Raw genomic sequence first — 23,687 nt, forward strand, 5'->3', positions numbered from 1 at the left:
CAGTCTGTGAGTTAACAAACTGCAGGCCTTCACTCAGGCTTTTGCGGGAGTCTGCTCTTGGCTCTGTATGTGAGGCCTTGTTTTGTTTTTTATGCAATTTGTATTTACACTCTTTCAATTACTGTTTAGTATTGCATTTTAGAACAGGGCACTGCAGTCTTGAAGGGCACATCCTGTTTGAGAGGGGTGACAGGAGAATTTCTAAGTACATTAAATCACAGTATAAAAGGATATGTGTCTGATTGAGATTATATATTTATAAATTACCTATTATATAAAAATACTGAATTAGCTTAGTTGGTCACATGTATGAGCTACTTTCTTCAATGACAAGTAGCAGACTGTGTATCAAATTTAAGCTTGGGGCAATTAACTGTGGTCAATAACTGCTCTCTTTTTTGAATACATACATTGCATTAAAGAGCTTTGGTCACAAACTTTAAAATGCTTAGACTGTTATGAAATGTCCATTAAAATGTCATGTACTACTTCTGTGGTTGCTCCCATCACTGATGACTGTTAACAAAATTGTACTTAAGCAGAAGATTTTTTTATATTCCTGACTCCTTCAGGGATACCACAATTCCCAGTTTTACAGGTTTTGTCAGAATATGAATAATTTATGGTGACTTTTACTATGTTGTGGTGCTGCTTACTGAGTAGATTTGGACATCTCTGCTACTTGCTGCCTTCTTTACAATAGTATCATTGTGAAATTTTTGATAGTTTCTTTCAACTTCTCAGCCTGCTTTTCAACTACAGTGATTTGAAGTAGTTAGGGCTTTTTTTCTGATTGCTTGTGCTTTATTTATTTATTTATTAGAGCTGTCCATGGCTCCAGCTAGCTTCAGGCAATCACGAGTAGCAGTGCAAGATTATCTTCTGTTTAGAAATTTGCAAACAGATGGTCTTTCCATAAAAGAATCTGTTTTAAAAGTTCCACCATTTTATGCTGGAAGTAAATATTATAAATGTTTAAGTTGTGAAAAGAGAGCGACTTGGTGTGAATAATATTCTGCCTGTTGTGTCATGCCTTTCAGGAAATGTTATCAAAACTGTTTAGGAAAATAATTGAATGAAACCTGATGACATGTCTCTAGTTTGGCATCATACCCATTTTCTTGGAAGTTGGGGTAGTGGTTCCCAAAGGCAGGCAGGTTACATTTCCCTGGCTGGAAGCAGCTATGGATCGCATTTGTTGTTTACACTTCTTTCCTGGAGGTGGGTGTGGGAATCACCAGTGCTGCTGCACGTGTAGCATTGGGCCACCCTGTCTGTTCTTTTTGAGTAAACTTAGTTTGGTGAGATGTGCTAGAACACCCCCCTGAATGGGGCTGAAAAATGGATTTTTAATGTTTGGGAGGTGATATGGAGGCTGCTGGGAGAAAATGTGTGAATAGAACACAGGAGACCTTCACATGCTTTGCAGAATTCAGGCCCAAGGTGGGCACTTCAAAGGGCTGATATTTTGCACTAATAGCCACTTGGGTTCTTGTGCTTTAAATTTCTGTGTTTGTGGCTGAGCACGTGTTTCTTTATTACTTGAAGGCAAATATCACAGCCTGAAGAGATACAGGTGTACCTTTTAGAGTGTTCTTAATTGTCATGAGTGACCTGTGACCTTTTGTAATGTGCTTTTCTTGGTTTGTGATGATAGAGTTCTCCAGGAACTCTCCTGGCAGGGGTCCTCTGCTGGATGTTGCACCAGAAGGATTGCTGCTTTATCAGTTTTATCATTTGCAAGGAGATCCATGGAAAATGAAGTTATCAATGTCTGATTTAATTATGCCCACAAGCTCCTGCACCAAGGTGCCTGCACATCAGTGCTTTTGTGTCATCTCAGGACAGTGCTGCTGCTGAGTCACTCCAGCAGTCACTCCACTCCCTCCCAACAAGTAGAAGTGGATCTACTAAATTGATTACTAACATGTCATAACAGGCTATTTCTAGAAATCTATTGCCAATATAGAAATGTTTACACTTAAAAACATGTTTTTAAAAATAGCACTTGCGCAATTTTGCTTGGAATGGAAAGCTTCTAAACCTTCAGATCATCACTAAAGAGGGAGGCTTTTGTTTGTGTGCTGTATTTTTGTTTTTGTTTTTTTTAGCTACAGAAAGGTTTTGTGTGTCCCAATAATATGTTGCAATATAAATCATAGGATTTTGCTGATACAGCAGGGTGAAAAAGAAATCATTCCAAAAACATTCAAGCAGTGTTTATGTTAGATGTGTCTCTGTGTGTGTGAATACTGTTTGCTACTAAGGGGAAAAGAGCATGCCTTGAAGCTAGAAAACACTGACAAAATAGCTCAAGACACTTACCAATTGTTAATTTTTAATGAGGGTCTTTTTTCTATTAAGGAACATAATGCTACCGAACTTGTCTCAATCAATTTTTGTGTTTTTTTCATTAATCAACTAATGCATGTTTCTTCTGTGGCTCTTTATTCTAATGAAATATGTGGATGATTTGGCAGACGACAATGATCTCATCAGTAACGCATCAGAGTAAAACCCTTTTAGCAGATTACACATGTATTATTTTTGTTGTATCAAGGATGCTGACATATATTCTTTTAAACTGAATCTACATTTGAGATAACTTCTAAATGTGGAATTTCTGTAGCTACTTGTGCATCCTTCTTGCTTCACTCATCCTATCTGTATTTATATCTACTTATGCAAAATCATTTACATGTTCTTTATGTCTACATGTGTACTTTATGTACATTTCACGTATTTTTTAATATATATTGCATCATATTGTAGCTTGAGCCTGTTCTTTAAATGTTCTGCTAAGCTGTATTCTCCGTTGAGCCTCATACTGTTCAGTTGCTCTGATGCACTGGCCCAAAGCCACTGGAGGCCCTTGTTAGTCAGTGCCTCTCTGTTCAGCATGACAGACTTGGGATTAGGTCACCTCCTAGCTGGTGGCAGTCATTCAAGCAAGTGAGCTTGAAAGTGAGCCAGCTGACAGAGAGGTTTGGGCATTCATTTTAGTTTGATTAGATTATCCAAAGTTCACGAGATTTCCTATTTGAGGGTCAAGCTTACGGCATACAGGTCTGTGTTCTCATCTTTTTATTAATAATAATGTGAAAAACCAATACCATGGGGTGTGAGGATTGGCCTTTCCTCTGATATAACTTGGCTGTTATGTACTAGAGATCATACATTTAGAAGATGGTCCTCTTACAATTTTTAATTTCTTCACTTACTGTGATTCCTGTTGTTGGCTGAATTTAAGAATTAAGCCTGTGGATCTGTGAATATAACTTTGAGCATTAACACTTACCTTGAAAATTTCTCCAACCCTAATCTAAAAGGAGAATTAAGGAGATATAAATTAAGTAGAACTCTGGAGTATCTTGGCAATTAGAGTGAACAAGATTTCAGCTGCTCTCCTTCATCAATTTCTCACACTCTTGGACAGATAGGGTATTTTTAATTTATAACCTGTATTTCAGTTAGTCATAGAAGTTTTTTCTTTGCTTGTGCAGCTACAAAATAAAATTAAACTACTTTTTAGCTATACTTTTTATAACAGGGCTTAAATGAGAGAGCTGCTAAATAAACAAGCTGTTACATGAAGTAAACATTGTTAGTATTATGGAGAGATTATTCTATGACCATGCAGTTTGTGTCCTCAACAAAGTATTAAGCTATATCTGTGAAAGGAAATTTATGAACAGAATGGTAATTTTCTTATTACTTGGATTTTGGAGGAAAATGTGCACTTCTTTTTTTCTCTTTTATTTTCTACTCTGAGTTATTATAATCTGCGCTAAACTTCTAAGAATTGAGATTGAGGCAGGTGGTGCCCACAGGTCAGTGTTGTGCTTCTGTAGGTGCTGCTGAGCTGATATAGCTCAAGCTATATCCAAAGAACAGAACTGTTTTCCTCATGAGTTTGGTGACTTGGTGAGGCAGTTGTGTGTATAATTTGATGGCACATCATGCAGTGGCTTGTGTCTGTGCATTGATGTGTTCTGCAGTGATTTAAGCTGGGCTTTTATAACTCGCAGTCAAATTGTTGGCACCAAACACAGCAAAAGAAACAAGCTTGGGATGAGATTCTCAACACTGTCTGAACATCAGTGCCACAGATGCTCCTTTTCTGCATGGTTTTGGGTTTTAATTCCAAAATCAGTAGTTTCTACCTTTGTTTTTAAGCACTGTCCTCCTTTTCAGTAATGCAAGGAACGTTGCTGTGCAGATACTGAGCGATAGAGTTCTCATGTCTGTATCAGAAGGAAAGTTGTCATTTCATTTACATTTGTAAGAGCTGCAACAAGTATCCCAGCAGCCAGCCCCCAGCAGTGAGAATGAGACCATCTCAGGTTCAGACGAGCGCCTGAAAATCACCAAGTGCTCGAGGCACTCTGCGAGCAGCTGCACACAGCAGAGAGTGTCTGGGGAGGGAGCAGCGAGGGGCACGATCACAGCACTCGGCTGTGTCCTCAAGGCCTTGCCAAATCGGGAGTCTGTGTGACACAGCACAAATGGATGGTGATTTCTGCTTTACAAGGGACATACCTTTGATTGCACTGCTCAAGTTGCAGTCTTATGCTGTTCCCAGTCACTTCAGTGGGAGAGCTTATTACGTGGGTGTGCCAGGTCTTTCAATATATGGATTATGGAAAAAATAGTATTGGAAGCAGTAAGGTTCCAAATTTGCCATGTGTCATGTATGGGACATAGATCCTAATTCCATCTCTCCTTCCTTTTGAGTACCTGAGCAGTAAAGGGGGAAGATTCACAATGGTGCAAAGCTTGGTGGTTTGCAGGGAAGGTGTCAAACACAAAATGTTCATGGGGCAAGTCAGGGACCGGAGGAGCTGCCCTTGTAAGGAGGTGAAACTTTCACATAGGTTAAGCCAGATCTTTGCATTGAGCCAGTGCATTCAATTCAGTGTGTTGTACATACCAGGAGTGATTCTGGGGTCCTGACCCACACAACTAAACAAGGGCCACCAAACAGCAGCAGAAAGGGCTTTACCTCTGGCTGTGGAGACAGTGTACAGTAATTGTGGGATGTGTTTTGGGTGGTTTGAAGGGTTATTGCATAGACTGCTTGAATTTCAGTGGTCTGAATAGTCTTTTTTCTTAGTGTCCTGTTTAGGTTAATGTTCATGAATAGGAAACATCATTTATATGAGTACGAAACATCTACCTGAAGAAATTAGGACAGGTGATTTTCCATAGCTTGACACCAGAGTAGTCACACACAAGTACAGCTGAGAGAGTTTTAATGGTGTGCCTTGGCACTGCTGGAGGTTGTATTTCTGTAGTTAAACTTAGCTTGATTATGACTGTTAAATAAATAATTTATAAATGTCTGCTATAAATTTGGTGGAGAGGATGCTGATTTGGGCTGTGGGTTTCATTATGACTATAAATCATACCTCATGAAGCAAACACTTTTAATAGAAGTAAATAGCAAACACTTTGAATAGAAGTAAATAACAAACACGTTTATTGCTAGCAAGATAAATCTTACCAAAGACTTAGAATGCTGTTTGTAGTGGGGAATGTTGACTGCCCCTACAGAAATAAAGATGATGTGTGGGGGAGTACAAATGTCTCTCCATCACAGTTCTTTTCAGCACTTTTCTCAATTGCTTGGTAGCTCTCTCACCATCTTCTTGAGATGCTATCTTGGCATCTTCTCAAAGCTTTGTGACTGTTAAGCCACCATGAACACAACTGTTCCTTGTGCCAGAAACACAAAGCCCCAGTCAGGGAGGGGGGAGGATGGTGTTTGTTTTTCTAGGCTCCAGTGTAGGGACAGTGTGGTTAACGTTGCTGAACTTGTTCCAGGCAGTGGTGATTGTGGCAGATAGATCACTCCTGCGGGTGACAAATCCAGAGAAGGCACCTGTGCAAGACCACCATGGTTCATACCCTGCCAGGCTGTCCACTGCTGGCATGACCACTGAGCTTGCCAGAGATGGGCACTGGGAAGGCTCCAGTCAGAGTGGGAACAGTGTGGCCACCCCCTGAAATGCCTGGGAAAGAACCTGAGCTGTCTGCCAGAGACGTTTATCAGGATGGTCCTCAGGGGCAGAAGGAACTTTAATTCCCAGATGACTGGAAGAACACTCTGAAAGAGAAGAAGGGTTGATGCCACAACCTGCTCATGACTGAAAGCAAACTGAGCCCTGGAGCTGCTGCAGGTGCTCCCTGTGTGGTGCCACCTCTGCCTCTCTGGGAATGCACATGAGCTCTGGGTGCTCTGGACCTGCCTGGTTGGATCTGCAAATTCAAACCTTTGAATTCTGCTGGGTTTGCATTACATGTTAACATTAGAAATGCTCTCCTCACAATCGTGCAGCCTGACCAGACATTTATTAGATTGCTTACAATGATTATTAGAAATTTCCTGTGTACTTTATTTTTTTTAATAAGGTATTGATTTCACTATATATCTGTTCACACTTGCAATGAGTTGATTTATGGTGGCAGAAATTCTGTTTTGCTGCCAAAACCTAATGGGCAATAACTAATCCAATTTTTTTTCTTTCCTCCTCTTCCCCCCATTTTTTTTAAACAATGATATTTTTTTTCATAAATAAACTCAGTACTCTGGAGTTTGATTCCTTTGCTTTATCTGACATTTTAATTGAGTTGAGGAAGGACAGGAGACTGAGGCAAATGTGAGCATCCCAGAGATGCTGTGCTGGAGTGACACATATGCTGCTTGTCTCCTCACAGCTCTGCACGTTCTGTCGGTCAGACCCATGGTGCCACCTCAGGCACTCTCTGTGTGTCAGGGCAGAGTGGCTCAGTTCCACTGTTTTTCTGCCAAAACTCCTCTCTGGGTTAGAGGTTTTAGGGCTATTTTAAATTAAACAATCTCTTTTGACTGGAGCACATCCAGAACTTGATTTGAATCTCTTGTGTCATATATGTAAATGCTTTGTATAATGGTTTTGATTACTCTCTAATAAATAGGTGGATGTTTTAAAAGATGCATGTTGGTGTTTTGAATTTAAGTTTCACATATTATGAAATTAGATTCGTTAACTTTACACCCTATTTTGCATTTCTTAACCCCATCATGTCCACCTCTTTTCAGGTGGTTATTAATAAACAGTTTTAGTTTTCAGATGCCTGAATTTCTTTGGACATGAGCAATCTGTATGGAGAATGGGCAAACAGTTTAAAGCTCATGTACATGCTCCTATGCTGTATTTTTTGTGTTTTGGTTTTAAAGAGCTGCCCTAAGAACTGTAAACATTATTACACAATATAAATAATATATCTTGAATGAATGGCCAGAAATTAATCATTCTGCAGGGTTGCTGTGTGGTGTGCTTCAACCCACACAATGGTTTTGTCCTAGAATCAAAAGGAAACAATGGGAAATATTATAAATACCTGGTGAACTCGAAGTATTTTAAAGATGTTACATTAACAGGTCAGAAGGAAGCTTTAAGAACTCTGTGGTTTATTTCACTGTCCACGAGCATTTGTGGTGTCCTGTTGGCACAATTGCTAGACATGTTTGATTGCAATTCTCAGTGCTTTAGTTTCACTTTTGATGTGAACCTGAGTGTGAAGTGCCGCAGTGTCAGTCACCACTCAGATCAGCGTTTGGTGTAAAAAAAGTAAAATTCTTGCTGCTTTTGGTGTGATAAATGATGCCACATTTAATTGGTATATATACTGTTTAACAGACACATGTTACCGCTTCTGCCTTAAATAGAAAATTTTCATCTAAAGTTTAGATCTATTTAAAGGTTATTTTAAAGTGTTTGTTTGGTTTGCTCTGTATGAAAGTCATTCCTTCCAGAATAGATCAGAAATGTCTTAAGAAATAGGAATAACTTTGTCCTAATAATAACTATCTCAAATGCCAAATTCTTCACTCCCTGAAAGTTTAAAGAAAACAGTGGAATGTGCAAATATGCAAGAAACTTAATAAATTTGAAATGTAGCCTTTAGAGGGGAAGAGGAGAGGTGAAGAGGGCAAACCCTGGCTTGGCAGCACCCATCTCTGTCTGGGGCAGCCCCAACAGCTCCGTCCCTCCCTTCACCCTCCCACACTGGAACACCCTTTGGGAAAGAGTCACGAGTAATAAAGTTTAAATAAGAACCCCTGGTGCTGAAAAAGAACAAATTGACAGTTTTGAATGGTGTCCTCTGTGTGGTGAAATGGCCCCTGTACGATGTGGGGCTGGTGCTGCCCTGGGAGCTGTCAGACCTGCAGCTCCCTCTCTCCTCTCCAAAGTGGGGAAGCCTTTGCTTAATGCAAACCTGAGCTGTGTCCTTGGGCACAGATGCTGTTCTAAAACATTGTTTGACTGTTTAAGAATAATGGCACCAAAATCCTGGCATAAAGGAGAAATGTGGTCCATTTATTATTTTTTTGTTTGTTGCGTTCTTCAGTGAGGAATTCTATAAACTTTTAAGAGGAGTGAAGTGAAAATAAAAATTAAAAAAACTTACATAAAAAAACCCAACAACCTGGAAGCAGGCTGAAAATACTAAAAATTGAGATTCTGAGGTCTTTGCACTTTCCCTTCCTGGTTTCCCAACAGTCCTTAGAGAACTCTCTTTGTCATGGAAGAAGGAAAATACAGTTTTGTACATGTCACAAGTTAGATTCTTTTTTTGTGTGTTATTAACAGGTTTGGCAAACATCGCAAAGATGACAAGAGTGAGAAAACTGGTAAAATAAAAGTGCAGGAAGCTCTTACTTCAGAAGAGGAGAGAATACGAATGAAGCAAGAACAGGAGAGGTAGACTTCAGTATTTGCTTAAACCTTGATAGACAGAGTTTGTTTTTTAAATTAAATAACTGAAGTACAATTTTCACTGATGAAATTTTCCACATGTTGATATGTTTATATACTTTAAATAACAGGACAAAGCTGGATTTATTTTGGACATTAGTATGACCAGCTCCTTTGGCTGTGTTAAGCATCTTTTATAGACGCAGAGCTCCCTTTCTTATTGAGGAGACTGAAGTAATAAAATGAAATGCTTTCTCTTTATATTCTATAAATGATTTTATTGACATTTTCAGAAAACAAATATTTATATAGAATGAAGTATGTTTTGTATTTTTCTTCAGTTTTAAATATCTAGATTTTTCATTGATAAATTTAGGAGAAACAGAAAAATTATGCTTACCAGTATATTTGTCACTGGAGTTCAGTCTATTTATGTGCCATGCAGTCTGTTTATGGAATGATATATATATATTAAACTGCTAATTGTAAAAATGAGTGGTGAGCACCTCTATTTTTCCTTGTCAGCTTCCCTTAACGTAAAAAAACCCCTATATAATATATATGTCATATGCTCTTCTCAATATTTCCAGTCTACTTTTCATCCTATCTCTTGTAGTCCTAGATATTTGGGGCCTAGACTCTGGTGTCTCTCAGAATAATTTAATCAAAATGTTGAAAAGTGTAGGTTACCAGTTAGCTTAAACTGGGAGATGTGAGTTGAGATACAGCCTCTTTGACATCACTTCAGTAAGGAGACAAACTTTACAAAGTTCGATTGCTGAATGGTAAATAGATTCAGGCATATTTAGCAGTGAAAGTGAACTATGCATTAGAATTATTTATCTAAAAGTCATGCTATAGCTCACCATAAATTTAGGATTGATGCAGAAACCCTGGAGGGACATTTTCTTGTCCTTGTAGAGGAGATATTAATTAGTCGTAATGATCTCTTTAATTACCATCTCTGTGCACCTTGGTCTTCTGCAAATAAGAACAGAAGTTCATGAATGGTGGCTTCATCATTAACAGCTTAATAGAGAATATTAGAGCCACCGTATAATAGAGAGCCACTGTAACTCTTGTGTAGACTCCTTAGTTAAACCTAAAATGGTTTGCTTTCAGTTCTTTTAGGGTTGAGTGATTTACAGTAAAGACAAGATGGGAGTGTGTGTTTATTGCTTTAACTTGGTAAACTCCAGAAACTTTATCATTTATGACCATCTGTTTAGATTATATCATGGGAATTTTTTTACTCTTTAGCAGATATACTATGATAAATTGATGTAAAAATTTATTCTTGTCTTTGTCCGTCCATTCTGATTGTAGAAGGTGGCTGGATTACAGTGCCTGGATGGTTTTTTTCCTAGTCTGATTGGTTTTTATTTTTTCTTTTTTAACGAAAGTGAGGCAGAGTCATTAAATTGGTTACTGTTTTTAAAAATAAAGTGCTTGCAGATTAAATGGTAAAGAGGAAGACTGGAATTGAAGGAAATAAGTGATGAGGGTGTTTGTGCAGCCAGCTTCCCTTCCCATGGATGGAGCAGCCTCAGAGCTCGTGCCAGGGGTGCAGAGCCAAGGAAGGCTGCCTTGCTCGCTCTGCCCAGCTCAGGGCAGGGGATGGTTGGCCAGACAAGCACCACTCTGTGCCCTGGCTTCACACACTGCTGAGCCCCAGCTGGCCCTCAGGGTTTCTTAGGAACATGAGGTCCCCAGAAAATCAGCCGTGTACATTTATGAAAAGAAAAAAGACTTGACGCCTGGGTTAGTAACGTTTCTCTCTCTTCATTCTCTCTCTCTGTCTCTCTGTGTCTCTCTGTCTCTCTCAGTAAGAATGGTCAGAGTGTAGACTGTCCATGTGATGGTGTAAGAGAGGTTGCAATAGTCACGCTGGGTACCAAGGTAGAATTATGAAATTATTTGTATAGCCCTCAATGCATGGAGCAAATCCTAATCCCTGTCCATCAAGTTATGCTAACCAATTTGAATCTTTCCTGGAATCTCACTCCTCATGTGTCATAAAAACAATTTTATATATTCACTGAAACTGCAGAAAATGCATGTGCCAGAACTTCATAACAGCTTGATGTTATAGTAACATGGGTCCTTATCCTCCCATTATTCTCTTTCCCTGTGTATTTGCTTTCCTTTGTGTTATGTCTACAAGAGAATGCAACTTCTTTGGGGTAGTCGCATGTACAACTAATAAAAGATAATAAAATAGCAATCCAATGTGTGAGGTGCTTCCTTATGTTTCTAAAACATTCAGATGTTGATTTGGTCCATAGAGACTAAATGTTTTTGCAGTTAGATTGCAGTTTCCTTTTGATCCTGTAAAATAATGATGTTAGATACATGCTGTTAATGAAGAGTACTCTTGCAAATTAACTGAACAATCCCTCAAAATGTTTACTAGGAGACAGAGTAAAATATTACTGTCAGTGTTGGCTCATAATGGCTGCTATTTTAACTTTGCTTTCTGTGAGTTTTTGTCTTCTCAATTTTTTGCAGTGCAATTCACTTGTTCTATTTTACTTGGTATTTGATATTGTGTACCTCTAAAATGATGCAATGCTTTGGGGAAATAGGTTGGATTTAATGAATTTACTATGTATGAGAAGCTAGGAGCAAAAATCCTTAGGGGGGTCAGAGAACAACTGAACAGTCCATTAAAAAATCAATCATGCCCACAATTTTATGGAATTATTAATTTTAATAGTATTGTGCTTACAGCAGTATTTTCTTTAAAACCTATCATTCCTATGGATTATGAGACAAATAAGAAGAATACTCTTCAGTTTACCATGAGTAAATTAATAAAATGGCTTTCCTTAAATTTATTATTATTACTAATTTATTGATTCTGTGATTCTTTGATTAAGGAGTGTATCACTTAAGCTGTGGATCTCTTAAGCTACATCCTATATGTGTTGGATATATATGTATACGGTATATGTATATGGTGCGTGTTTACTGACAATCTTTAAGTAATTTTGAATGAAAAAAGAAGTTGTCTAGTTGAAAATACAGCCAGCTTTCAATGACAAGGAATACTGGAACAATCAGGGGTGTACTTGATAAGACCACCCACTAGTCTTACCAAAAATTCTGTAAAATACTTGCTGTTTGTAAATCCTCCAAATGTTGGAACAGCAGTTCATCCAAGGCCATAGAACATTGCCCCATGTCACTATGTTTAACTCTGGTTTATTGCACAAAAACAAGTCTGCTTGCATGATCCTTGAGTATCTGCCAAGCACTGATCTTAAAATCTGGCTGGGCTCTGCTGTGCTGTTAGAAAGGGTTCTCCCCAGCAGTGGCACCAGTCAAAAACTTGAGGCAAGACTGGGCAATAGGATTTCTGACTGTGGCCTTGAGTCTCCTAAGAAAGAGTTTATACTGCAGTCTTGAGGAAGCTGAATAAGAACCAAGTTCACTTAGCTCTGGTCCTGTGCCAGATCACAGCTGTTTTACATATATGCTAATTTGGAGTCCCTCTTTACTGTGTGGTCATCTTGTCTGTCTGTCACTGGACTGCTCAGACTCATCACCACTGCGATGCTACATCCATGTGGATGGGCTGAAAAAGCTGCCCTGGGTCTTTGTGGCTTTGTTACAGAAGGGCTTTTATCAACTCCAGAGTCTCCTATGTACCTATGGTTTGCACATCTTGCTAAGATCTCTTGGATTTTGCAGACTGGAGATGTGTGGAATATCTTGGGCTTTTAGAGAAGCTTCCAAATGCTTATAGTTTTACACGGGCATTGCAATGTTGGATAGACAAAAGGAGATTTTGAAACTTTTGTCAGTGGCCAAGAGGAATCAGTTAATACGGGTGGTCACCTTGTGCTGTGCTGCTGCATCTAAACCTCTGGAAGCCTACAGACCTTTCCAATCCAGAAACCTCTACATCTGGTCTTTGGGGGCCTCCCAGAGTAGGTTTGCTCAATATTTAGCCAGTGTGTACATTGATGCCCTGCAACCTGATTGCCCTGATATGTTTTCTGAATTCTTCAAGGCCCTTTAGTGTAGTCTCTTTCTTAGGAGATAAAAAGACAGAATTGCTCAGAAAAGCTACTGCTTTTGTCTTCTAGTTGTTATTGGTAGTCTTTGTTGGAGAGAGACATCCTTCCAAACAGCAGGTTCTGATATCTTTGCTTCTCCCTCTTTCATACCCTTGCATTTTTATTTATTTTTTTTTTTTTTTGATGTTTTCAGCTTTTTTTTTTAAATTCTTTTTATTTCCATTTCAATTTTGTGCTCATTACAAAATATATTGTCGGCAAATCCAAAACCTTTGCCTGTGGTCTTCCCTTCTTTAGCAGAGGCGTGTGCAGTACTTGGCACACATGGCAAGGCCGTATGTGCCAGTGATCTTCAGCCTTGAGCTGAGTTCCTTTAGCAAAGAAACTTCTCCCTGACCTGAACAACTTTACTCTTTGTACCTGAGTAGCAGATAACTGAGGAATGAACTAAGTGCACCTCTTTGTGAAGTTTTTAAGAAATTCATCTGAATCCAGCATGCTTCACTGCTGGATAATGCTTAAAAGATGAAAGTTGCAATTCTCATGTAATCTCATGATTCAGAGTTCGTGATCCATCTATGGGCAAACAGTGCTTATGCTGTAATCCGCCTCTAGAGGCACTTCTCCTCTTGGTAGCTAAGTCTAGAGGATATTTTCTCTGTTTGGTTAATACACTGATTTAAGAGCTTTACTAATGTTCTGTAAATCTCTGTGTTACCATAAAAGTGTTTTAATCTTAGTATTGTACTCTTCCTCAACTTCCATTGGAACGGATGCAAAATCAAGCGCTTAAACACCTGTTGGGAGGATCAGTCTTGAGGAGATAAAGGAGAAACCTTTTGGGAGAGGATTAAAGTGTTGTGCTGGTGCAAGTGCTGTGGCAGAGGCTCCGGAGATGCTGGCAGGGCGATAGAGTGGTCAGACGGGGGCCTGTGTGGCCAGTGTTCGTCTGCTCTGCCGCAGCAGCTGTGCTGTGCAGTCTGTGCTGTGCTCTGCAGTCGCAGCCTGTGCTGTGCTGTGTATCCTGAGCTGTGCAGTGCTGAGCTGTGCAGTGCTGTGCAGCCTGTGCTGTGCAGCCTGAGCTGTGCAGTCACAGCCTGTGCTGTGCAGCCTGTGCTGTGCTGTGCTGTGCAGCCTGTGCTGTGCTGTGCAGTGACAGCCTGTGCTGTGCAGCCTGAGTTGTGCTGTGCTGTGCAGCCTGTGCTGTGCAGCCTGTGCTGTGCTGTGCTGTGCTAGAGCGCAGCTAACGCGGCAGAGCGGTGCCGCGCTGGGTGCGTGCATGGGAATAGCTCTGTCTGCACCAGAAACATCCCGCTGTGCTGATTTCCCCCTTTCTGATCCGGAAACATGACCTTTTGTTCCTCTGCCTTACAGAGGCAGCTACATTTACAGATTCTGCCGTCGCTGTGCCCCGAGTGCCGCCCGTTCCCGGCCGGCGGTGCCTGGGGAGCGGCGGGGCCGGGAGGGGGAGCTGCGGGCTCGGCGCTGCCGGCCCGGCTCGGCCCCGCCGGGATCGCTCCTGCGGCCGCGCCCGGCGCCGGTGTCAGCTGGGGACAGCCGTGCTGAGCCGCGGCGATGGCTCTGGAGATGCTCTGGATGGCTGGGGATGGCGCTGGACGGCCGGGGATGCTTTGGGCGGCTGGGGATGGCTCTGGGCGGCCGGGGATGGCCTTGGATGGCTGAGGATGGTCTGGACGGCCGAGGATGGCTCTGGGTGGCCAGGGATGCTTTGGGTGGCCATGGATGCTATGAGCAGCCAGGGATGGCTCTGGATGGCTGGAGATAGCCCTGGGCGATTGGGGATGCTCTGGGAGGCCGAGGATGCTCTGGACACCCAGAGATGGCTTTGGAAGGCTGGGGATGCTCTGGGCAGCAGGGAATGCTCTGGGCAGTCAGGAATGGCTTTGGGTGGCTGGGGATTCTCTGGGTGGCCAAGGATGGTTCTGGGCAGCTGGGGATGCTCTGGATGGCCGGGAATGGCTCTGGACAGTCAGCGATGCTGTGGATGGCTGGGGATGGCTCTGGGTGGCTGGGGATGCTCTGGGTGGCCAGGGGTGCTCTGGACAGCTGGGGATGGTTTTGGGTGGCATGGGATGCTCTAGGTGGCCAGGGATGGCTCTGGACGGCTGGAGATAGCCCTGGGAGGCCGAGGATGCTCTGGACGGCCGGGGATGGCTTTGGATAGCCGGGGATGGCTTTGAACAGCCAGGGATGCTCTGGGTGGCCAGGGATGCTCTGTACGGCTGAGGATGGTCCTGGACGGCGGGGGATGCTCTGGGTGGTCAGGGATGCTCTAGGCGGCCAGGATGGCTTTGGACAGCCAGGGATGCTCTGGGCTGGCCAGGGATGGGTTTGGACGGCCGGAGATGCTCTAGACAGCTGGGGATGGCTTTGGACAGCCAGGGATGGCTCAGGGCGGCCAGGGATGCTCTGGGGGCCGGGGATGCTCAGGGCAGGAGGCGCTGCTGGCTCTCCCGGCGGGGAGGGAGCAGCGCGGAGCCGCGGGGGCGCTGCCCGGGGAGGAGGGTCAGGCGTCTGCCCTGCGCTGGCAGATTTGCTGTTACTTTTGGAGCTCAGTCAATAGGCTGACAGCGCTTTTTTGTGCGGATGTAAACAAGGCTGCGAGTAGAGTGGGTGTCGATCACACGTTGTTTGCCCTAAATTTAGAGGGAAACATTCTGCCTGTTCATTAATAGTTAAAATATTTTTCCCCCGAAGGATTTGGTTATTCCATAAAATGCTTCCTGTATTATATTTTCCTAAGGGTATATGGGTCTTTATCTCTAACATGTAATAAACTTCTCTTCATCCTTCTCTAGTACCATTAAAGCCACAAGGCCTTTGTTGTAAAAGTATACTAATGAATAGAAATGTTACAACAAGAACAGAAGTCTTGTGTTTTCCCTTCATCATGCATCATCCATTTTAATTAGACGAAAGGGTGGTGAGTACTGTGACAAGAGTCTGGAATTAAAATCATTAATTGATGTCAAGCTGACGAGAGACTGCTAACATGAATTTACTGACAGCAGGAAAGAAATTAACCTTATTACTTTATTTAGTACATTGGGACTATTTATTATTCTTTCCTGTATAAGTTCAATGTGTTCTGTTAGTGATGATAGATAAAGACAAATAATTAATAAAACCTACATTGAGTTTTATTACCTCCTATCAATGACATTGGGATGAAAACCACATCAATAATTTACAAAAAACAAACCCACCACATCCTTCTAATCAATGTAACTCATCAAAACTGTTGCTGCAATGTTTTTGATATTTTTGATGAGTATAACAGGCTATGCTCTCTAGCCAAGTAGAATTGCAAAAGTGATTTGATTTAAAACCATGCCTTAGTTTCTTAATGTCAGTGTTTCAAAAAATGAAACATATTTTCTGCAGCAATGACATTGATTGGAATAACTGTCTGGTTTGATCATCATTGGAAGGTCAGCCTAACAAAGATGAGTTTTAATGTTAAGCATCTTTATTCTTTAGATGAAAGAGTACAGCAGTGTCTTACAGAATGACAGCAGCATCCTATAGATAATTTGTGACCCAAAGGTCATAATAAAAGAATAGAGGGAAGGTCATCCTGTAGTAAAGGCCATCTGGAACTGTTAAAGTATCAGATGGAGTAGGGGGCTGAACAGCAGGACTCTTGGTGTCTTTCCAGATTTCCCAGAGAGACCATAATATTTTTATTGGAAAACCCCAACTTTTTCCCCCCTTAAGCAAAATATTTTCATTGAGCAGTTTCATCTTACTTTAAGGAAAAAAGACAACATACTGTGATAAGGAAAGGATTTTTGTTTCTTACAATGTCTGAGTTATCTGTGTTTTTGCAATAACCCAAAGATTCAGCTTTACTTTTGCTGCTGCCCTATTTTGATGCCACTTAACAGCTTTCAGAAAACCTGTTACCTCTAAAACCATTATTACTGCAAACATTCAGAATATAAGTAATTAGTGAAGTTTTCCATTAAAACTTTCACCTTCTTCCCAGCCTGTAACAGAGGAGAGGAAAAATTCCTCAGTGATCAGAAAATCAGAGCAATATGTTTCTCATTCTCACTTATTTTGTGATGGGGTCTGCTTGTCTCAGTTTCATGGAGATTTGTAGCATTGTTTTTGGCAGTGGTTTTTTACATAATGGATAAGGGTGCAGGATATGAAAAAAAAAAATCAATGGCAATAATTTTTGGAAGAGAACACAGAAGTGAAGCATGTGAATACTGAGCTTTGGAAAAACATTTCAGACCAGTTTCACTTCATAAAAATACTGACTTTGGGAGCTATGTAAATTGAAGCCTTTATAGAATAATAGTTAGTGGAGTAGTTTTTCAAACAAAACACCACATATTCTCTAACTACATATTGTACTTAGAAAGGTTTTAAGACATCATGCTAAAAGCATATTTTCTTTATTATTTTTCTATAGTGATTCAGTACATTGCACTGGGCAAGGTCTAGCCAAGTCCCAGCCAAGTCCCTTGCAATATATTGAAAAAAACATAATTTAGGTAGTCTTTATAGTATTCTGTGTTATAAATTAGTTTAAGGTGTCTTGTAGATCACATAAATTCAGTGCTCCCTTAGACATATTAGTTCAAAGTAAGAGCACTAAAATGTTTCACTTTAGAATGTCAGGAACTTCAGGCTAAGGTAGCAGCATGTCCTCTGATGTCATAAGAATTCTCCTTTAGTGGCAGAGTTACTGTGGCAGAGACTTATTTGAGAATTAAAATAGCTGTATCACAGTTACTAACTCACTGAACTTATTCTTGCTGAATTGAACAGAACTCAAAACCTGTCAGGTTTTCCACACTGCACCAAAGGACTCTGACAGTAAAACAAGGCACTAATCCTACTCCTTTTTGTAATTCTTAAATGCAGCAGCAAGTATTTGACTAGCCAGAAAGACACCTAATGATGCATCTGTAACAGGCAGATCCATCCTCCCTCCACAGCACAGCTGCAAACTTTATTTTGTAACCACTTACTAGAAGAAACCCTTTAGGAGTTATGAGACATCTGTCTCTGTTTCTGGCCACGCTGGAGATTTGTGCTGTCCTTACTGTGACCCAGTGAGGTTTTAGAAGTGAATCCTCAGAGGTGTTGTAGGTGTGAATTTGAGGGTCCTGAGCTGAGATATTGACTTATAAGCTATATTCTTTATTGGTTTGGGGTTTTTTTTCTCTTTTCCTTTTCTTTCATCTTCAGTGTATGAGATTCACATAATCCTTGCTTTGTTGTGAGGTTTTTCATTGTTTTTTTTGTCCCTTCATACTGTTTCATTTTCCATCTTCCAGATTAGGCTATTTTATACATAGTACTCTAGAAACACAGAACAATCGACCTGAAATAGAGCTAGCAGCAGAATTTTGTGCCCACTTCTGTTACTGGACTTCAGCTAGAGGAGCATGACTGGTGGATAGGCTCAGTTCAACCAACTGATAAGAGTAGCACAACCTCCAGTTTCTTCCTCCAGTAACTGGGAATGACTGATTTGAATCATGGTATGATGTATGGTGCCATTTGAAATGTGGTTTGCCTATGTCATTTGCTTCTTGCACACATGGGAACAGCTGCTCCTTACACATCTAGCTGCAGAATTCAGATGTTACCCACCAATGCTGCTCTCTGGAATTATTCTCCAGTTGGGGAAAAAAAAATGTACTGGAAGAAATGGTCCAAGCAAGTCTGCATGAAGAAGGAAAGCAGAGCCTTTAAAGTGAGGAGGGATGAGAGCAGGAGCTTGTGTTTCAGCAATAGTTGAATATCATGATCTCTTCCTTTCTACTTCAGTCCAGCAGAAGAGCTAAATAGGAGATTAGAGCTAAGATAATCTAATGATGAAGAACCTGTTGTCATAGGTGTGAATATCAGCCTTTCTGGCCAGTTTTGTTATGCAAAAGAAAAACTAATTTCCATTTTACTTTCAGACAGCAATGATTTTCTTTGATGCAACATGGTTCCCAGCAGGGTAACAGTCTCATTTGCTCATTTGTGTGATCCTCCACTTCTGAGGTCACTGATCCTTGGATCAGACATGAAAATAGGACAGAAAATTTCAGTCAAAGTAGTGTTTGTTCTGGAGATAGGAGAACCTATGCTGCCTATGTACCTGCAACATTCTCCTTTGGTTGAAACATGTATTCTTTAAAAAAAGCACAGCAGGCAAACCCTCCACCCTACAATGTGGCAGACTGTTAACTGTAAAGTAGGCTGAAAGCTCCATTGAAGTGTAGGCAAGATAATTTGCAGATTTTTTAACCCAAAGTAAGCAAGGATTTTCACTTGTTTACTGCAACATCCAAGAAAGCAGGTTTGAGATACTGGCAAACCTGCTGACATGGACATGTCGTCACTTTGTAAAGACAAAGGGTGAATCAAGAAGGTCAGGTGATAAGGAAGGATGGGGGTGAAATATATGAGATTCCACAAGGTTAGAGGAAATAATTTTAATGTCTCCTTTAGTTTCATCAATGTCACTTGATTTCAAATTGGTGTTTGCACTTCACCTGCTCATATGCATAATATTTACTTTCTCTCCTGCATTTTTTCATTTCTTTACGTCTTCATTTGTATTTTGCTGCCTTCTTTAATAGCCTTCTTTAATATAGCTCCTTATAAAAATGAGCATAATGTTCTCTTCCTAATATATTAGGGCACTTAAAGTAATCACCTTATCACCTTTATCCTTCACCTTTTTTTCTTTTTTAACTGCAGCCCTCCTGGGTTGTAGCTCATTAAACGTTTTTGAAATTCTCATGCATCTCTTCTGATTTGAGGAGGGGGGATCTTCAGAGAGACAGTAAGTACTATCACATATTCTAATTGGCAGATAGGCTGTGATTGTTGAAGGAGAAAGAAAATTAAGACTGTCTGATTATGTAGATACATTTCTTTAATTTGGAGATGATGGGCAGCCTTTTAAATGAAAAAAATTTAGTCCTTGTTACATTTCTGAGCTGTTGTAGAACCAATATGTAGGAAATATATGTATGTAAAATTTCTATGGAGGTGCAGAATTATAGATCTTTAAGAGAGACTATATCACTTTTTAAAGGTAGTATCTGCATGATATGCTATTCCTGCAAGATGCTTGTTTCATCCTGGTGGTTTCTTTTTTTTTGTTTTATTTTTTTTTCATTTTCTTGGTTTACAATAAACTCTACAGCTTCCTATGGCAGTCTTTTCCACTGCCTTTTGTTTAGGAAGTTGCCCTGCTCACAGTATCCTAATTATTCTTCCTTCAGTTAAATACCTAACACATTATTCTCTTCCTCTGGTGTTTGCAGATGGCTGTTATGTCCCCACTCTCTTTTTCTTCCCCAAACAGCTTGATGTTGTTGACTCATATATGTTACCCAGTAGAACTTCCAGATCCATTCTTAAAAAAGCAACTCACAGATTTTTTTTCTCTACGTTTAATTAATTGTTTATTTATTTGAACTATGTAAATTACTTTCTAGTTGCTGTTATTTAATTCTATTTTTGTAGCCTACTCTGTATTTCAAGAACATTTGAAATCTTAATCCTTTCCTCCAAAGTTCCTTCATTTGGATTTTCTGCAGATTCAGTAGTGTCCTAATTAATAATGAAAAATTCTGAGTAAATTCAAGGTGATCTACATAGAAAATATCTCAATCTGTCCATTCTGGTGACTGTGAATCTATTCTCTAGACACTATGTAGGAGCAGCCTTGTTCAACCTATTGCATCCATCCCCTAGTTGTTTTTCTTAGCCTGGGACTGTTTCTGCTCTGTTCATAAGGCCATTTCCCGTGTTTTAGAAGGGAAATCTGACTGACCTAAACCACATCTGTTCTTGATAACTTTTTGGTGGCTACTGCTTGTCCCATTATCTCCTCTGTGCTTACCAGTAGTTTACTTAAGGAGGGATTGAAGTTAAAGTCATGAGTCTTTAATTCTGCTCCTTCTCTGAGGTATGTTTGACTTTTCCTAGTTTTTTAGTGTTTTAGCTGTCCTCAACAAGTTCTCCTAGTTGCTGAAAAAGTCTGAGGCTGCCTCAGACAGTTGTGTGTGTCAGATGAACTTCAACTACCTTAACCAGTTTCTAGCTGCTTTTTTTGCTGGTATATTGAAGATATTTTTGTTATTGGTGGTAGTCAATTATGCTGGTCATCTGCTTGCAGTCAAGCATTTCAGTGAAGACAGATGCAAAGGGAAAAACCATTAAGCCTCAGGTCTCCTCAGCATCATCTGTCAATATCCTTCCCTCACTGCCACGCAGGGGAGCAACCTTTTCTTTGCTCTTCCTTTTACTGCTAATGCAATTACTCAATGATTTATTGTCATCTTTAAAGCTCCCTGCTACTTTTATTTCACATTATGCTTTGGCCTTTCTGATTTTGTCCCTGTATGCCTGTGCAAACTGATTACATTTTGCATGTGTTTCCTCATGTGTCTGAGGTCAGAGGATGGTCATATTTCAGTCAACTGGTCACACATGTATATCTATAGCAGATAAGGTAGAACTCTTAATTTTTTTTTAATAACTTGAGAAAGTTGGGTCTCTAGCCTTTCAATTGAAAAATTATATTTACATAGCAGTATTTTCTGACTTTTTAAAAAAAGTTTTGAATTAAATGGGGGGAAATCAGGAAGAGGAGGTGACTTTCTTATTTACAAGCTGTGGCTGTTGGTGGCCAGGATTATCCATTGTGCACAGTGATCCTTCAGAATGATTTTCCCAGGGAAGCAGATGGCTCTGCTGAGGGTGGTTATAACTGTGATAACTGAGTAGCTCTAATCATGGCAAGAAAAGCTAAGTGTCATATGCCGGTTCAGAGTGAAATCACAGTAATGCCTATAATCAAGGTACCCTCATTAGAAGGCTAGTTGTCAGAAAAATTCTGCTTGGCTCCAGACAAAGGTCAAAGAAAAATAGAGGAGAGGACAAACTCCCATATTGACTTGATTGCCAAAAATTAGAAAAAGGGCCATTAAAGCCCTGAAGGCAGTAGAGAAGGTTGGGGGAGGAGCAGTGAGACCTGGTGTGCTGTGCCTGCAAGGTATTTTTCACTAGCAGAGAAGGAGGGGACAGATTTGACAAGATCTGGCTGCTGGCCAATGCACTTTCTGACCTCTTTATTAGAAACGATATCTGGCAAAAATTGGGCTGAATGTGTTCATCCCGCTGGACTAACTTGAACAAGCTGCCTGGCTTTCTAAACGTGTTGTTGTTTTTCTCTGTTTCCAATCCATCATCCCAGCGCATGCCAGTCTGATGGTAGAAGAACTGAGAACTGGCAGCCGTGAATGGCTTGTCATTAAGCTTCTGTCCTTACACAATGCTGTTTCCATCCTTAATAAACATTGTCAGCCATCTCACATATGTAGAACTGCAAGCGTTCAATACTGATTTTGTAAATGAGTGAGTCTCGGTGGAAAAGACGAGGGTGTGGATTATCACTTGGGCAATAGCTGAATCCTGGCAGCAGCAGGAGGATTAATTGAATTGACCAAGCAATTGCACACCAGAAACAGCAGCCAACTTTTTTTCTGCTCTTAGGGGAGGACATTGCTGCCATTGCAGTGGTAAATGTAATGTACTAGCCATGAATATCCTTCCCACTACTTATCAATTAAGATAAGTAGTGATTTTTGTGTAAGGACCTAAATCACTAATATTGAAAAATCCAAACAAAGGAGACTGAAGGTCCCAGGGGATTTGGGATATACTTATATTTTACTCCCAACTTTAGATGAAATAAGGGCTGATTTCTTTTGACAGCTTTGCTTATTCACTTTTACTAGCAACAGCTCATCCAGCTCAATGGATTTGCTTTTTCTGTTAAAGTATAAACAGTTAAAGTATAGTTCAGAGAACTGCAGTAAACATTTAGTTCAGGGTGGAATTGAATCCCAAATTAATAAGATTACTTAGCACCCACATATGAGTTACATGGCTAAATGCCCTTTGTGGTCACAGAATCACAGAATCACAGAAAGGTGTGGTCAAGGAAGGGCTGCTCAACACAGTTGGTAGAGCCTGGAGAAGGGTTTGGCTTCACCTCAAAATGTCCATATTACAGATGTTCAGCTGAACTGTGTGCTGGCCCATGCAGCAGCTGCCTGCTGTGACTGAATCTTGACCAGCTCTCCTGGGAGTTCAAAACTTACCTTGATACCTAAATTTAGGTGTTTAAAATGGTAGTTGCCTTCATCTGAAAGCTGAATACCACTCACAGTTTATAAGAAGGGAACAAGGTAGCTGCTGTTTCCTGGGGACAGCCATGCAAAAGCTTTTGCCTTCTTTTTGCAACCACCATTTCCTGTGCATAGATAGGAATTGCTGTACAATGGGTATGTCTATCATTACTGGATTAGCTTGCAATGAAAAGCTCTTCTAACAATTATAGGAAGTTCTGCAGCTAACAATATTGTCATTTGAGGCAGTTATCATTAGCTTTTGAATTGAATGGCGCACAAATGCATGAGGATAGTTTATACTGAACATTATAATTTGAGTCTCAAAAGTATGACAGTGTGTTGTTGACATTTACAGTGTTAACACTTCAGCAGGAAGGGTTTAGAAACTTCTTGGGATAGCTTTTGTATTTTTAAAAGTTTAGTTTAAATACTGAAAAATTGATTAGCAGTTTCTGCAAAAATTCTTTGATGATGAAGAGTTATGTGAACGTTAAGCATTAGCATTATTATTATTGTTATCAAACCACACAAAATCCTTAGGATGGCCATAAATCCTCAAAATTAGCTGATCTGAAATCTCAGACATAGGCGTTTTTATTGTGCCATGTCATGAAGGAATACAATTCAGTGAAGACAGCTTAATACACTTATCCACATTATGAAACGAAAGCACTGTGGTCAAACACTTCTCCAGATACTGAATTTCATTAATGGGGGTGTTGCTGATTAGGGCTGAAGCA

The 23,687-nt window shown here is 40.4% G+C and overlaps 1 protein-coding gene across 11 annotated transcripts in view; it reads left to right on the plus strand.

Annotated features, from left to right (window-relative positions):
• PARD3 (par-3 family cell polarity regulator) overlaps positions 1–23,687 on the plus strand; it is a 442,650-nt gene that overhangs the window by 316,894 nt on the left and 102,069 nt on the right. For 6 of the 11 annotated variants that reach the window (XM_058024007.1, XM_058024016.1, XM_058024025.1 and 3 more), the window contains one exon: positions 8,637–8,747. The exons of 3 other annotated variants lie outside the window; for them this stretch is intronic. In XM_058024007.1, coding sequence (XP_057879990.1) covers positions 8,637–8,747 — 111 coding nt within the window. Of the gene's footprint in view, positions 1–5,823; positions 6,321–8,636; positions 8,748–10,567; positions 10,641–23,687 lie in introns of those variants that run through there. 2 more of the 11 variants (XM_058024062.1, XM_058024071.1) reach the window with 2 other exon arrangements.

This window comes from Melospiza georgiana, chromosome 1, assembly GCF_028018845.1.
Source record: "Melospiza georgiana isolate bMelGeo1 chromosome 1, bMelGeo1.pri, whole genome shotgun sequence".
NCBI lineage: Eukaryota > Metazoa > Chordata > Aves > Passeriformes > Passerellidae > Melospiza > Melospiza georgiana.